Below are 16,336 nucleotides of genomic sequence, written 5' to 3'. Positions count from 1 at the left end.
GCTGGGACCAAGTTGTAGGGGAAGGGGAGAGTATGGAGGCAATTATGGTAGGAAACAACAAAAAAACAGTATTTGCTTCATTCAGTTGGTATTGATCTACAGTCTGCCTTTATTAGAGTGAGATATCATGGGATCTGAGTAACTTTCCATTTTACTAGAGTAATTATTACAGAATGGTTTGCACGGAAAGGGAGATTCCTGATTCTCTGTCTGTGCACAAGAAGATGGATTCACTCTCACCCTACAGGTGTCGAGAGGATGAGGGGAAGGGAGGCAGCATCATTCTCATTGAAGTCCCTACAGTAAAAATCACATTAACTCTGGCAGGCTTTAGAGTCTCAGTGTGTGTAGGTGTTTGCAGTCTGAAAGTTTATCTTGCTCCTTTAAAGGAAAAGTTCTTCAGTAGGAAATGGGGCACAAATATCTTGGATTTCCTTGAAAATCTTCAAAAAAAACCCTTAAAAGAAATGAGCAAGGGACATGGGAGATGATGGAAACGTGACATTTTGTTGCTGGGCTGTCCTGCAGGCCTTACTTCAAACCCATGATGTAGTGGCACATGAAGTTTACAGTGACGAAGCGCTGCGGGTGACGCCTCCTCCCACCTCGCCCTACCTGAACGGGGACTCCCCCGAGAGCGCCAACGGCGACATGGACATGGAGAACGTCACGCGCGTCCGCCTGGTGCAGTTCCAGAAGAACACAGACGAGCCCATGGTAGGGGGGGAGCCTCACTATTTCCCTCTGGGCTGGTAAAGACCAGTGTTGTGATGATTTTAGTGTCATTTCCTCACTTTGAGGTGGGGTTGTCAATTAACTGGAATAGATATTTATCCTCCTTGAAACGCTTTGTGTGCGCTCACACTGCTGCTGTGCCACTAGGGCTGGGTTTGTTTAAAAGCTACAGCAAATTAGTCCTTAAACCCAACTGGAGCCTTTACACTTCAGTATAAAATCACATTTTTAACAAACCAGATCCTTACATACTCATATGTTGAAGTATTGCATCCTCACTTATAAATAGTATCTGGTCTTATTGCTCATCTTGAAGTGAGTGACAAAGATTTTATTTTAATCTTAAAATTTATACCCTGCCTTCAGGCTTTCAGGAAATGTGACTACTCTTAACCACTCAAGAATCACAGTGCTTAATATTTTATTTTAAAAGTATAAACATTCCTTTTTTTTTCCAGGGAATCACTTTAAAAATGAATGAGCTGAACCACTGCATTGTGGCAAGAATTATGCACGGAGGAATGATTCACCGGCAAGGTAATCACATCTCATGAAGAGCTTTGTCTTCAAACACAGTTATTTTAGATCCTTTTGTACAAACTGTGTACATTCTCCTGATTTTGATCGCTGCTATTCCATAGCAGTGTCTCTCTGTGCCTGCATGGACTCCTGCTAACTGCTTTAGTTACCTTGCAGTTGCAGAAGTCTGCCACTGTTTTGAGGTGAGGGCCCACTGTGTTTCATTTAGGTCTTAATTAGGATAATTACCATCTTATTACTGAGTATAGCTTAGCAAGAGATGGGAACACCAATAATTTTGGAGCTGTACTTATTTAATCCTCTGTTTAAAAAAAAAATCCTTACACAAGTAGCAGTACTTTCTCTTGCCAAAATGAAAGAGCTTTAGCCACACAGTTCTTGAGGATCTTTATATTTTTGGTGTTGAGAATCACAAAAATTCAGTTTGAAATAAAAATATTACTTGTGCCTAGATTCTAAAATTTATTTTCAGTTTTCACTACCATAAAAAAATCCTACAAACATGCTTTTTTTTCTCATCCACAGTCTTCTCCTTTTTGTCATTTTGTGTGTTCAGATCAGATGTCCAGAAGTAACTGGGTTTTGTCCTGCTTTAAACAGATGAACTTCCCTGCTAGGTTGTTGACTGCGAGTTTGGATTGCAGCCATGGAAGGGTTACTTCAGTTTTTTCAGACTGCCATCTTTTTCTTGTGATGAAAACAAAAATTTTCTTAATTTTTCAGTGAAGAGTTCTCTCTAGCCTACTGTTCTGTTTCAAAGGGAGCTAGGAACAGGTAATTGGGAAGACAAAACATATTCACTTTGTCTCACTGATATGGTAAAATCTGTCAGGAAGCAGGAAAGGGAAAAGTTTTAATACAAACAAAGATGCAATTCAGAGAGAATTCTATGTCTTTGGAGGACCTTCTGAAATGAAATTTATTTTGCTTCTGAAAGTGAGTTTTAAAAGGAGATTGCTCTAAGATTCACCGAAGCAAGGTTTTCTTCCAGCTGTGCTTAGGTAGTGGTGATGCTCTGCACAGTATTGCTTCACATGACTGTGTTCCATAATGGGGCTAATAAAACTTTTAAGAGCTGCTAAAACTCGGTAAAATATCCAACTGTGCCCATTACAACTCTTGTTTTTAATTATACAGTATCTTTTATTTCTAAAGATTTGGGAAATTTAATTTAATCTCTATGTGCTTCGTCTAACTAAGGTAGTGCTTCTGCACTTGAAATTGAGCTTTACTTCAGTGTTTCTTTAGTATGGTCATCTATTTTTTTAATGCTTCTAATTCTGTTAGTGCTCTAGATGCCTCTTAGATTCACTGCTTCATTCAGCATAGCCTGTATTTAAAATATTTTTACTGAATAGAACAACACAAGTGTAATATGACAGTGATCTCAAGCACCATCTTGAATCCTGTTGGTAGGGCCTGTGTCTTGAATTTGTTTTGGGGAGTGTTAGGTCATTTTTTCTTTGCTGTCTCTTTTTGCTGTATGGAAAACTGCCAGGTAATATCAGCAGAGCCTGGATAATAGGTCTGCTGTGAGGCTTACAGGAATTGTATAATTTGAGGTCCAGCAATATTAAACACAAACTGTGCAGTTCCTAGTCACAAAATTGTAGCTGCTGTGAAGTTGCCTTCTGTCTCTAGGCCAGCTCTGCCTAGTCCTAGTGATTGAAATTGTTCTTATTCCAAATGTGGCAGAGTTGAAATGGGAAGAAAAGCTTTTAAAGACTCCATCTACTCACACCTTCCAGAGAATTCAGTAGAAATGAAACACCAGTCTCAGTCATTAAAAATTGTCTGTTTGTTGTTGACATGTCTGCCATATGTCCATTCTTTATTCCCAGTTTTTATGTATACTTCTCCTTACAGTCATGAACATAACAATATTCACTTCTGTCAGAGTGACAGAAATGGGAAATGATGCAGAAAAGGGGATTTTATTTGATACAGGGATGTTATTGAATCTGATTCTCAGTCTAATATGTAATTCCATCAGTTTTATGTTTTGAATAGTATCAGAGAATCTTTATAATATTCCAGGCCATATGGTGGTTTTGATTCAATATTATTTTTTAATAACAAAAACATGTTTTTCCTGTTTACTGAGGAGATGCCTGGGCATCTCTTGCTTTGTATTCACTGCACTGTGAAACACAGATTTGTAGCTAATACAAAGTTCTTTTCTGAATCTAGCAAAAAAAATATTTTAATGTTGTTTTCTGTTTATGCCTTTGTATGAATAACAGTGCTCTGTTAGAATTATTTCAGTTTGTAGAAACTGAGGTGACTGTGTGTTTGTTAACTCTGCAGGTACGCTACATGTAGGAGATGAAATCAGAGAAATAAACGGAATCAGTGTGGCAAATCAAACTGTAGAGCAACTACAAAAAATGCTTGTAAGTGCCTGAAGTCTTCTTCATATCCTCTATAAAAGTACCTTCTTATTTAGTCAAAACTTTTGTGTAATTGTGTTCTAACTTCCCCTTTTTCTAGTGTTTTTGATAGGCTACATGTCCATGCAACAAAAAGTTCTTTCAGTTTATTACAGTTGAGCTCACAGTTAAAAATTTAAAAAACATTTCCTTGAGCTCAGACAGTCTGTCTTTTTCCAGTAAAACTCCACCTTTGTCCTTGCTAGTAGAGTCTGTTTGATATTTCCATAACACTTGTTAATTTTTCTGCATGCAACGCTAACCTTGACATCTTGGATGGTATCACTAATCCTAGACAAGCTTCAAGGGAAATAGAATGTTTTTGGGGTCACAGTAAGCCAGCCAAAGAGAGAAAGGGGAGAAACTCTGAGATCTCTTGAAGTGATCTGCTCAGATTTCTGTCCAGATCAAGTCCTGCAGTTGTCAGCCACGTGGTATTCATGAGTATTCAGATTGCCATTTAAGAAAATGCATTGTCACAATCTGCTGCTATTCTGGAGTTACTACTTGTCATAAATATTCTTAGACAATAGTAAATGCAGAGTGGCAGACCCCATGTCCTGTTTTGATGAAAGACTGTTTTTGAAATTCCTACCTTCAGTAAAATGCAGCTTTCTAGAAACTGCATAGTTTTGCTGTTTAACATGTATTATGAAAGGGAAGAAAATGCCACTTTGGTAGAAAAGACTGTAGATGACAAGAATATAGCTGCAAAGAAAAGGTTAACGTGGAAGAAACCTACACATCTCTGAATCTCTCACATAAAAATACAATTCTGGATTCCAGGCATTCAAAACCTGGTCAGGTGAACAAACTGGTAATGCATGTTCATCGTTTAGATTAATGGGGACAATATGAATGTTTGTTTATAGGTGATATGACAGCTCATCCATAGCATTTTAGCTTTTCATACTTGGACTATGATGTTTTCCTTTCTAGCATTAACAATTTGGAGATTTTCTCTTCGGTGTTAGTCTCAAAGTGCTTCTTTTTTCACAGAGGGAAATGCGTGGAAGTATTACCTTCAAGATTGTGCCAAGTTATCGCACGCAGTCTTCATCCTGTGAGGTAATGAATTTAATGAGCCATCCCCTTTCTTCCTCAGTCCTGTAACTAACTGCCTGCTGATGGCTGAATGTTCCTGCTTTCTGGGAAATTGTTTCTGCCTGTCCTGTTAGATCGCACACCAATTTTACAACAAAGATAACGGAACACGAGTAGGTCCCACCTACCTACTCAGCCCTGCCTTCATATTCATCTCATCAGCACCTTAACTAACTCTTTACAGCCTATTAAAGAAAAAAAAATTAGGAAAGGGGGTCCTCAACTTATGCATTTTAGGAAGCCCCTTTAAAATATGACCATTTAAACTCATGCTTCAGTAAGTCTATTAAAGTTCCTGAGCTGAGGAGCGATCCTCCTCTTTTTTAGGCTTTAAACATTATATTGCTGCTTTGGGCTGTTAAGGGTTAATTGAAAAACCTGTTTCTGTATAACCCTGTTGAGGTAAATTTGTGATGGTCGTGTGTAACAGTTACATGTGGCTTAATATTATGTTTCCATGAAAAAATTATCTGTGTCACTACAGAAGAAAAACAGATGCCGAGTTGTTGAGTTATTGCTGAACTAGAAACTTGGTATTACAGCTTTTGCACAGCAACGTTTAATTCCCTTCTGCTCACAAAGTTAGATTCCAGATTGCAACTGAAGGGGATTAAATTGTATGAAATGGCTACTTGAGCTCCCTGTTCAGTGTGAGCACACAGATGGCATTTGCAGCGTGTGGATGGTGCCAATCTCAGCCACGCGCTTTGCTGCGCACACAGCTCCCGAATTAGAACTCCCCAAGTGAAGTCACAACCCCTGCTGAAGTCAAGCACCTTATCTTAATTAGAGCTGTGATTTCACCCTAATTGTTCTTATGGCTCAGCAGATGCTAGAATACACAGAAACTGCTATTGTGGTTGTCAGAACAATCTGTTTTGCAAGGAAAAAAATTACTGCTTTTTTGGTTGCCTTCGGTTCTTCTAGTAGAATTCAACAAAAATTAAAAGGTTTTAGAGGTAGAAGGTTTGACAGATTTTCACCTCTGAGGCCAATTTCCTTAAAATAAACATGAAACCAAAAGTTTTTCGTGAATTGCAAAGTCTTTTAAAAAAACTGCAGCGTGCTGACAAATTCATGTATTGACTTCTGTGCTGCAAAGAGGACTAATACTAAAAGATACCTTACTTCCCAATATTGAAATACAGAAACTGGTGAAACTGCAGACTTGCTGAGAAGATGATTATTTGGAAAGACTCAGCATACAGCTTTAAATTAATACTATTAGTTGTCGTTTTAGTAATAGCAGATAATCTCTTTGGTTTTGTGTCTTTAGGCTTTTCATGACTATTTATTTCACAGAAGAATGGAAAATATACTCTTACCTTTCTTTGGAAGAAAATGGCTAAACTAGAAATGTGTGATCAAAGAGAAAAAGAAATCATGTCTAATTATCCCACTTTGTAGCATTTAGCATTCTTTGAGTCAGAGATGGATGAGTCCTTTCCACCTGCTCAGCCACACTAAGGCTTCAGCTTGATTTTATTCAGTTACAGGTGTACACAAAAACCCCAGTATTCTTAAATCATCCCGTTAAAGCATCACTAGTCCTTTGGCACACAGAGAATTTCTTTCACAGAATTTTTCAGGAAGGTGATTCAGAAAATGAATCAAATCCTTAACCATTGAAAAAAGCTAAAATTCAATGTTGACTGACATTACTAACACAGAAATCTTGCTTCTCGTCCTCCAGCATGATAAATAGAGAGATATTGGGTCTTCACTAATATAATCTTCCTAGTTAAGGTATTTTTTGGCAACAGTTCAGTCTATATTTGGTTCCCCCCTCCTTCAGTCATGGACTGGTGCTCATGTAGTGTAGTTTTATGAGAAGAGGAATATGAAACAGAACTGGGGACTGGGGGCTTTGAGGCTCCTACCAGGATCACATAATTGGACTGCAAAACATCTTGTTAATCTTGAATAAGAAAAAACTACATATTAGTAGAATCAGAGATTATGTGCTTTTGTTTACTGTCTTAGGCCTTTACAAAGGTATGAGGGCATTGAGTGTTTGTTTTTTAATAACTGGGATTTGAATTTCACTTGCCATATTTGTCTTCTTTTATAGTCATTTAAAATAAGTGTTATTTTCTAAATATTGAGCCATTTCTGCATATATATAGGGAAGTCTTTTCCCTACACTATGTAAGTCAGGGTCACTAGGCAGTTTGCAAAAATCTCAGCTGAATAACTTCAGGTTTTTTAGGTATTTGTGGCTTTTCCTGTACTCATGCCTTCCATTCAGTTACCAGATCTTTTATTTCATGGAGCAGACCTTGCTTGAAGACATAATAATTTTGAATTCCCTTGTGTGAAAATTGGATCAGCTGATGTGGTGTGAGGTGACCTGTTTAGTCACTGGCATGGCAAATGACCTGAGTTAACACACAAACTTAGATAACAAGGGGCCAGGGTGTTGTTTTCTTTATCAGATACCAGGAAAATTGCAGATTTACATAAACATGAACTGAAGTAACTATTGCAACACATCCTTCTTAAGGCTGATGGCTATGTACACTATTTATGGGTTTCAGTTTTATCCCAATGATTTAGCATTTTGTTCTGGCTACATTTGCATTTTTACTTTGCACTGACACAACACCCAGAGTGACTTTTTATAGTGTCAGATATGTCAGAATGGTAAGAAAAGTACTTTTTTTCTCTTTTTTTTTTTTTCTTGAAACTAAAAAAATCCTTATGAACATTCTTTATGTTTCAGATTCCCTTTGTGAAACTCTTAAATTGTTTCATTAAGAAGAAAAGCCTTTATACAGGGAGTTTTTTAAAAGCCTGGTGATAATCACCAGGGACTTTTTCTTTTATCTTCCATGATTTCCATTAGTGCTCAAATATCAGGAGTTTTTATTGTCTTAAACCTTTTTTAAATTTGTATTAAAGATACTGACAGATGTGTTCCTTGAGCAAGACAGAAATGTAAAAGTATTTCCAGAATTTTGGAAATTCTGTCTCTTTTTATTGGAGGTTTTGGTTTTATTTGTTTTCTTGTTTGAGTTTCTTTTTTTAAATCTGGCAACAATGTCATTGCTCCACCTGTTTTTGTCAGTATCTAATTTGATCAGGTCATATTTATAGACATCATATAGGTTTGCATCTCAAATACTTTAGTTTATCATTCAAAAACTACACCTCAAAATAGGGAAGCAAGGGGAAACTGGGTTTGCCATCATTTGGAAATAATTTTGGTTGTTTCCTCTAAGGCTCTGGCTCTGTGGCTCTTCAGCTGAATAGTGAGGACCCCAAAGGTTTCTGTGTTTTTTGTCTTGGGGCTGGAGAAGGCTGGGAAGTCCAGACAGTTGAGTTTACTAAAATATATTATAATAATCTTTCTACATTTCTGAGAAACATTGGATCCTCCAAGTGTTTTTCTGCCCCTGTTCCCAGGATAAGAAAGGCTTCTGCTGATTTAATAGAGAAACAAACTCACAACCCAAACTGAATTTTTCCAGGCCAGTCCTAAGCAGTCTTGTTATTCTACAAGGATCTCTGTGCTCCTTGATTTGGCTCATTAGATTGTCCATAATACAGTTTTTTCTCCTAACTTTAGAGTCTGGTATTTTTTGAAAAAGCTCCTGTCTCTAGAAAATTAAGAATCTAAATGTTTTTGAAATTTTGACAGAACAGCCTAATTATGTAAAAGTCATACATAAAGAAATGTCTCTTGACTAACTTGTTAGATTATTTCTGACAGTAATGAAATCATGAGTAGCACTGAGAATATATATTTTCCTCAGTATGTTATGATGAACATTTGCTTTGAATAATATGCTCTCTTGTGTTGGGAATTGTTGGAGGAATACAAATCAAAACATTCTCAAACCAAGAAAATTTCCTTCAAAGGCAAAATCCTTCAAGACAGTCCAGAAATAGTGGCATTCTCTAAACTTGTTTCTTTCCACATGATCTGGGTGCTTGCATCAGTTTCCAAAGCTTTCCCTTGCTCTCTTGCTAAACCATCACTGACAACAGATCGTAACAAACCATATTTTAAAAAAAGTTAAAATTTATTTTTCACCTCTTCAAAGTGAGAAAATAGCAGAGACAGAATTGCAGAGCAAGCATATAATCTCTTTATAAAGCAAGGGACTTACTGCCTTTTTGAAAAAGTTCTTATGGTTACAATTTCATAAAGTTGATGCTGATAATCCATACACAAAAGAAAAAAAGGAATACTGATTCCTTTAGGCTTCTCTCTTTTTTTTTTTTTTTGCATTTTTTACATTTTTAAATATTTTTTCAGTAATGAATGGTTTATTTGCTCTCATTTGAATATTTTAAACTTGTGCTGGAGTGATTTTGTAATTAGAATTAGGGCTGATTTCTCCCAGTCCCTTACACATTGAGGGGGGCCAGTTTTGTTCTTACTTATGTGACATTAATCCCTGATTACTGTTGCATGAACAGTTTAGCTCCAGGTTTTTAATTATTCACAAAATAATGGTATTGATAAAATATGACAGGGTTAACTTTGTTTCCTTAGAAAACTATTTTAGCCCTTTTGCTCTGCTGTCCTTGTTGTTACACAAAATGACCAGACATTCCTAAGCTGACTTTTGACATGGAATATTATATTCCAGAATTCCTGTGAGGGTAAAAGGGATTTTTTTTTAACAGTATATGAGTGGATTATTTTATTTTCAGAAGAGATGGCTCAATTATCTGACCTCATGGAATTAAGCACTGTGCAGTCAAAGTGGCATGTGAAAAAGATGGCTCTGAAAAACCCACCAGAAATTCCTGTTATCCTTCCTGTAGAATTTCCCAGTGTGCTCCCTGTGTCAGCTGTCTCTGCACTGAGGGGTAGGGCCACACTGGTAGTCTGGGTCAAGGGAATTGCTTTTTTCAAGTGCTGTATTTTGGCAAGGTTTGATACTTTCAAGCCCATAAGAATGTTGGAGGAAAACCCTCATTGTGCTGTAGAATGGATGAGAAGGGAGGAGAGAGAATCCAGCTTTCTCCTCAGTGGCTGTGAGGCACTGCAGGGAGATGCATCTTGCTGAGTAGAGACTAACAACCACCACAAAGCTGAAAAAATATTCAGAAACATCTTTAAAACAGAATATGGGCCTCATTCTATTCCAGGTACTGTTCAGGGTATAACTTCCAGGTGCTTTAACCAGGACTGGTGTGTGACTGAGGGCTGGTTGCGTTGTCAGCCATGTGAGATCTCTGAAGTCCCAGTTATTTATTAAAAAGCTGAAGGCAACATAGAAATAATTATTACCTCAGATAAATCAAAATGTCAAACCTGAATCCTAAGCTGTGGAAAAGCTTTACAGAGTTTGTAGAGTGGAAGCTTTCGCAAATGAAGCAGCTAAGCAAATGGTTATAAGGCTGTGGATGTAACTGTTCTTTGAAATATTTCTGTGTTCCTGTGATAGTGTTGTGTTGTTAATGAACCTTGTGTCTTATTTCAGAGAGATTCCCCCTCTACATCCAGACAGTCCCCCGCTAATGGTCATAGCAGCACTAACAATTCTGTTTCGGTAAGATTCCAGTTCCACACAGAGAAAGTGTGAAAGTTTTGTTGGTGCTCATCTGCCATTACTGTTATACTTATCGTGTGGTCAGTGGAAAATTCTGTCCTGCTGAGAGAACCCAGGTTATTGCATATGTAACTCCCCATTTTCTTTTTTTTTTTTTTTTTTAGAGGGCTTTTTCCAACATGTTCTTCTCATTAAAAGCCATAAAAGCCATACAGTGAATTAAATGTTAATAACTGTACTGTGACACTTCAGTCATCCTTAAATCATTGTCAGCACTTTCCTCAAAACTGAGCAGAGGTTTAAAGTGGAAGCTTTTATTTCCATCCTCAACTTTGGAAGCAGAGTTTGAAGGAAGAGAGTAACTGTGCAGTTGGTATCCCAAGACATTTTAGATCCTTTTTTTTTTTTTTAAGTTTTGTGTTTGAGAGCCCTCTGGAACGTGTACTGGTTTCCGCTATCTGAGTTAAGGAATTGGTGTGCTCTCTGCTGTCGTGGTACGTGCACATACTGTGTGAAACATGAGCCTTGCCTGGATATGGAAAGCAAAAGGAAGTGGCTTTAAACCGCACTACAAACCAAGCTATTACCATCACATCTTTAACACAAAGTACTTCTGTTTTGTATGTATTCAGGTAGAAAGGTGCTGTCGATCTCCTGTTCTTCCCAAAGTACATTGGTGTTAAAATTCGTCTTGTTTCTCATTTGTTGTGTTTGGACCAATGTAGTAACTGCACACAAGTTTCTTCAGTGAGTGCTGTCAATATCATGAGTTCATGGGACCAGCTAAAAACAAACCAAAAAAAATAACCCAAAACCAAGTAACTATTTCTTTAACTATTGATAAAAATTGCAACTTAGACATAATTTGCCACGAGGTAAAGTGCTTATTAATTAGTAGAATGAAAAATTTAGGACATTTTTGTGAATTAAATTAAATTTATAACATGAAAGTAAGTAGTTATAATCTTAATTCTCAGCACAACTGATCACATTATACATTTTTAATCATAGGTTTGTTAACATTTATATTAGCCTCTCTCTTTTGAAAGCAAAACTTGATACTTAAATGGAAAAGGCATTCACATAAAGAGCCTCTTTCACGTGGTGGTGCTTTTGTGTTGAAGATGCTGAATTATTTATTAAAAAGCACATTCTCTATCTGCTTAAACTTTTTACCTGCTTTCTTCAGCTTGCTGCTAAACAGCCTGGGTTTGATTTTTCTTTAAGAAAAAAGTTATTTCTAAACATGGGTCAATGCTTTATACTTTTGTCTAACTTAACATTTTACTATAATCTAGAATGAATCACTAACAAACAGTGTTATGTACCCTTAAAAAGTAAAATGAAAATTTCTTCTCCTGGGTTGACTTTATTCTGCAGGACTTGCCATCGACAACACAACCAAAAGGACGACAGGTGAATAGATATCCTCCATGGGAATTTTTGTACACTTAGCTGCTAGCAAACATCCCTGCTTACCTTTTCTCCCCACTCATATTCTGTATGTGCTGGACTAAAACATTTACGCTTGAAAAATGTGTTTCATTTTTTTCATTTTTCTTTTAACTCATTTGTTTGTAGCTAATTTAAAATACTTTTTTTTTTTTCATGTGTCCACATGTGTGAGAGTTGCAAATTCACTGAGAATTTAACTGGAGATGTTGATTTAGTTCAGAATGCATTAATAGACTTCCTGTTGTGCAGTGACCTGTTCAGGTTTTAATATTAGAGGAAAGATGAATTTTCTATTTTAGCTGGAATGGAGACAAGTAGGGCAGGTGTCTAAAACTCTAAAATATTGTGCTGACAAAGATTGTAAAGCTTGAGTTTATCTGAAACTAATTATTAACATTAACAATGTTTTTCAAAGAAAAACATTAAGGATAGTGTCTGTTAAGGCTTGATAAATCTGAAGATGCTCTCTTGAAATTTCAGTCCTTAGTCCCATTTTCAATGACCTCCATAAACTTTGTTACCTTGATCTGGTGGTTGTGCAACTCAGCACAGACCACAGAAATATCTTCCCTCTCATAAAATTCCAAGGAAGCATGTGGGGCTCATCAGAGGATTCCCTCTCTCTCTTTTTGCAATTTTAAGAAATTTTGTTCTTTTTCTGCAGCCTCCAAATGAGCAGATACCATCAAGTGATTTGTGATTGATCTCCAGTAACTGCTCCAGCTATTTATAGTCTTTCCAGAATCTACCTCTGAATTTTTTACTGTGTACTCAGCCTCCTTCTCTGCCAGGAATTTTTATAATAGCTCTTGCAATTCCATTCAAGAAGTCAATCAGCTACATTAACTCTTGTCTTTGAGAATCTTTTTATATTGCTGTCTGGTTGAGTTGGCTTGAACTTCTATCACAAGAATGGTTTGCTCTTACTTCACTTCCCATTTTTAAAGCTCTCTATGGTTCTTTAGCTTTCCATTTTCTTCTGGAGCTGCCTGAATGTAAACCTGGAGAGGCTCCATGAAACACCTTCCAGACATTTATATTAGATTTTCATTTGCTCATAGGGTTTTTTTCCCCAAAAGAAGAGACTTTTTTCTAGGCAATATCAAAATAATGGTGTTTCTCTTACTCACAGCATTTATAATTACATTATTTTTTCAATTTTTACCTGATTTTTCCCATTGAACCAGCATATTTTTCTTGTCATCCTTGAAACCAGTGAGGGCTTGGCTAATGGATATATTCTTATGTGTCAGGAAGTCTGTAATGTTCCATGAGCTGCCAGTATATGGTGGATAATGGCTCAAACTGGAGCAGGCACTTGAAAAGCAGGGAAGTGTCTAGATAGTAAAAATACTGCTGGTGTTTTTAGACTTGTATGAATAAGCTTCAGGCAAAATAAGGGGTTATTTCTATTGATTACTTCATAAAAAACAAACTACTAAGTAAACATAATTGGTTTCAAAATATCCTATTTCTCAAGTAATTAAAATAAGTTGGGTTGCTTTTTTAAACTCAATGCATAACAGAGCAAGGGTCAGATATAATATATTAAAAGTTGAGTTCTGTATTGGTCTTGTCATCTGATGCTCTCACTGCAAACCAATAAAAATACATCAGATACAAGAGAAAAGTGATTAGCCATTTTAAGTTAATTTATTCACCTGTTGAGGTGCAGATTGGATTACTTTTTTAAGTGCCATGAATAGTGCTAACACTGCACAGTTACAGCTATTACAGGAGCAGAGTTTCAGCAGAGTTGAAAAGTGATTGTTCCATTTTCTAAGAAAGATTTTAGTTTGTAATTGTTGGGGATTTTTAAATCTAGTCCATTTTTAGTTAGAAAATCAGCAGTAAGTGTATACAAGGCTGGCTGAGATGCTGCAGGGTGATGTTGGAAGTTCATGAATTGTAGAAATTATCCATCTAGGGCATGACACTTAATTTTGATTTTGAGTTCCCTGGGTGCACAAGGGCTCAAATTAGCAACCAAACTGGGTATCACTTTTATTTTCATTTTCTAGAGTTGAGAGCTCAGAAACACACAAGGAAAGGATTGGTATCATCCTTGAAATTGTGAAGTTAGAGTCTGGTTTCTTTCTGTTCATGTTCTTTAGAGAATAGCTTGCTCAAATCATGAGTTTTATTTGCATAGGAGCAGATTTTTACTGAAAAACCCATACAGAGAATTCCCACATTCCTCCTGAGTAACTCTGTGATAGGTACAATGCAAGACTTCCTGAAAAATATATTTTTAAATGTCTTAAATCTTAAAACTTCTCATTCTAAAGATCACTAATAAAGCCAAAGTCCTTTATAGCATCCAGTAAAACTTCCTCTCACAGAAAGTTTTAAAACATACCATGGGACTTCAGTTGGAAGATACATTACAGATTGAGTTGTAAGGTGCTGGCTTGTGTTCTGGAATGATTTGTGATAGTTAATAACTGTTTGAGGGACTCCATGAGTTTATTACATTTTTGCTGTTCAGGTTTTATAGAATGTAGAAAACATGAGCTTTTGAAATAACATCATATGTCTCCATCATTTGCTGGAGTGGGCATTTTCATTTTCAACTATCACTTATGCTTTGGCACCTTCCTTTTTTATTTCTTTCTTTGCTTGTTGCAACCAATGTGTGTAGCTGCATTCACAGATCAGATTTTCACCTGTTACTCTGAATACCATGGCAGTGATGATACTGCAGTGTCTTTTATAAACTCTTTTTTTTCTAGATCTATGTAAGAGCACAATTTGAATATGATCCAGCAAAGGATGACCTCATTCCTTGCAAAGAAGCTGGCATCAGATTCCGAGTTGGTGATATTATCCAAATCATTAGCAAAGATGATCATAACTGGTGGCAGGGTAAACTTGAGAACTCCAAAAATGGTACTGCAGGTCTTATTCCTTCTCCTGAACTTCAGGAATGGTATGACTTAAGTTTTCTATAAAAATGAATTTTGTTTTGATTTTATTTCTGTCTTTCATACTTTTCATTGTTGTATAGCCAGCCTTTGAATTATTTTCTCTTTTTCTTCCTTTTTTTTCTGTAAGTCTATATATTGACTCAATTTGTGTGCTATTAATTTTTTTCTCATGTATGCATAGCAGTAAGGGTTACCTGCAATTTAATGTGTGATTACATTAAAAAATAAATTCCTGTCTTAAAAATTTTACTGTACCCCTGTTCTATAAAAATGTCTTGCTTTTCTAATTCATTCTGTGCAGCTCATTAAAGATCCTTGATTACAACAGAAAATGTTTTTTCTCCTCCTTATGTCAGGCGAGTTGCTTGTATTGCCATGGAGAAGACCAAACAGGAGCAGCAGGCCAGCTGTACTTGGTTTGGAAAGAAAAAAAAGCAGTACAAAGACAAATATTTGGCAAAGCACAATGCAGGTATGAACAGAAAATGCAGGTATCTGTAACAGGTTACATTTTTTGCAGTTTAAGCCTTGCCATTAATTGTTCAGCTGGCAGTATTATATAAACCTAATGAGTTACTTAGGAAAATATAAGGAATATTCTAATTATGCCAACATTACTCTGCTTGGTCTTTGCTATTTAAGCATGGAGCTTAGTCAGTGAGGGGCAAGCTGCCACAAAAACAGTGCATCATAGTATATCCTGATGGAGGCTTAGATTGTTTGGGATTTATGTGTAAAGCAGCATTAGAAACAAACAGGATATGATTTTTGTAACCTATATAACTGTACTGTGCTCTACAACAGACTGTTCTGTAGCATCCTTGTTAATATGTATTTATAGTTACAGATTACATATGTGAAAACATCATGAAAGAGCATTTTTGTTGAAGTGGCACAGCTGGAAGTGGAATAAGAGCCATTGCATTGTCAGTGTGTTATTTACAGCTACCAAACAGAACCAGCTGTGGAGGTTTATCCTCTTTGCAGTGATTTCTGCCTGAATCCTGAGTTTGGGCTTCTGTTTAGAGTGCTGAAAAAATGAATTGTTTTAAAAAATTTTAGAAGTGTAGAGTAAGAGATCCTTGTCAAGTAAAATTCATTAGTTTTAGTAGTAAAGAAGAACAGACCCTGTCATTTGTGAGCTGAATTTGCTTCTTTTCTTCTTGTAATATAAAATACTTAATGTGCTGAAACTGCTTTTCAACACTTTTCTGTTGCTCCTGCTTTGGCAGCGCATTTTGTGATGCTTATGTTGTTGTGGTCTCCTGAGAGACTTGCAGAGATTTTTATTAGAATCAGAACAGATACCTGTCCAAGCAGTGTAATGAAAGTATTCTGTATTACATTCATTTCTAGGGGTTTTTTTTCAGTTGCATTCCTGAGCACACTGATTAAACAATATAAATCCGTATTTTCAGGTATTTCTCTTTCCCTGCACAAGGTGTGCAGGATCAGAGCTCATAATGTGTCACTATTACAGAATATGTGTTTCCTTTAAAGTAATTTGGCAGTAAATTCTAAGCCTAAATTCTAAGACAGTAATTGTTGTTTATACTCTTTAAATTCAGTGTTGCATTTAGGATGTTCACAGGTGAATATAAAGCTATTTGTTACCCTGAAAGCTCTCACAAGCAGAGAT

The 16,336-nt window shown here is 36.4% G+C and overlaps 1 protein-coding gene across 11 annotated transcripts in view; it reads left to right on the top strand.

Annotated features, from left to right (window-relative positions):
- Nucleotides 1–16,336, top strand: part of CASK (calcium/calmodulin dependent serine protein kinase) — a 185,316-nt gene that overhangs the window by 154,508 nt on the left and 14,472 nt on the right. For 6 of the 11 annotated variants that reach the window (XM_059493303.1, XM_059493302.1, XM_059493301.1 and 3 more), the window contains 8 exons: nt 529–717; nt 1,194–1,272; nt 3,583–3,668; nt 4,704–4,772; nt 10,247–10,315; nt 11,696–11,731; nt 14,503–14,699; nt 15,054–15,169. In XM_059493303.1, coding sequence (XP_059349286.1) covers nt 529–717; nt 1,194–1,272; nt 3,583–3,668; nt 4,704–4,772; nt 10,247–10,315; nt 11,696–11,731; nt 14,503–14,699; nt 15,054–15,169 — 841 coding nt within the window. The remainder of the gene's footprint in view (nt 1–528; nt 718–1,193; nt 1,273–3,582; nt 3,669–4,703; nt 4,773–10,246; nt 10,316–11,695; nt 11,732–14,502; nt 14,700–15,053; nt 15,170–16,336) is intronic. The other 5 variants (XM_059493309.1, XM_059493308.1, XM_059493307.1 and 2 more) reach the window with 2 other exon arrangements.

Source organism: Ammospiza nelsoni, chromosome 2, assembly GCF_027579445.1.
Source record: "Ammospiza nelsoni isolate bAmmNel1 chromosome 2, bAmmNel1.pri, whole genome shotgun sequence".
NCBI lineage: Eukaryota > Metazoa > Chordata > Aves > Passeriformes > Passerellidae > Ammospiza > Ammospiza nelsoni.
The sequence above is the reverse complement of the archived record's forward strand: the minus strand, read 5'-3'. Positions and strand labels throughout refer to the sequence as shown.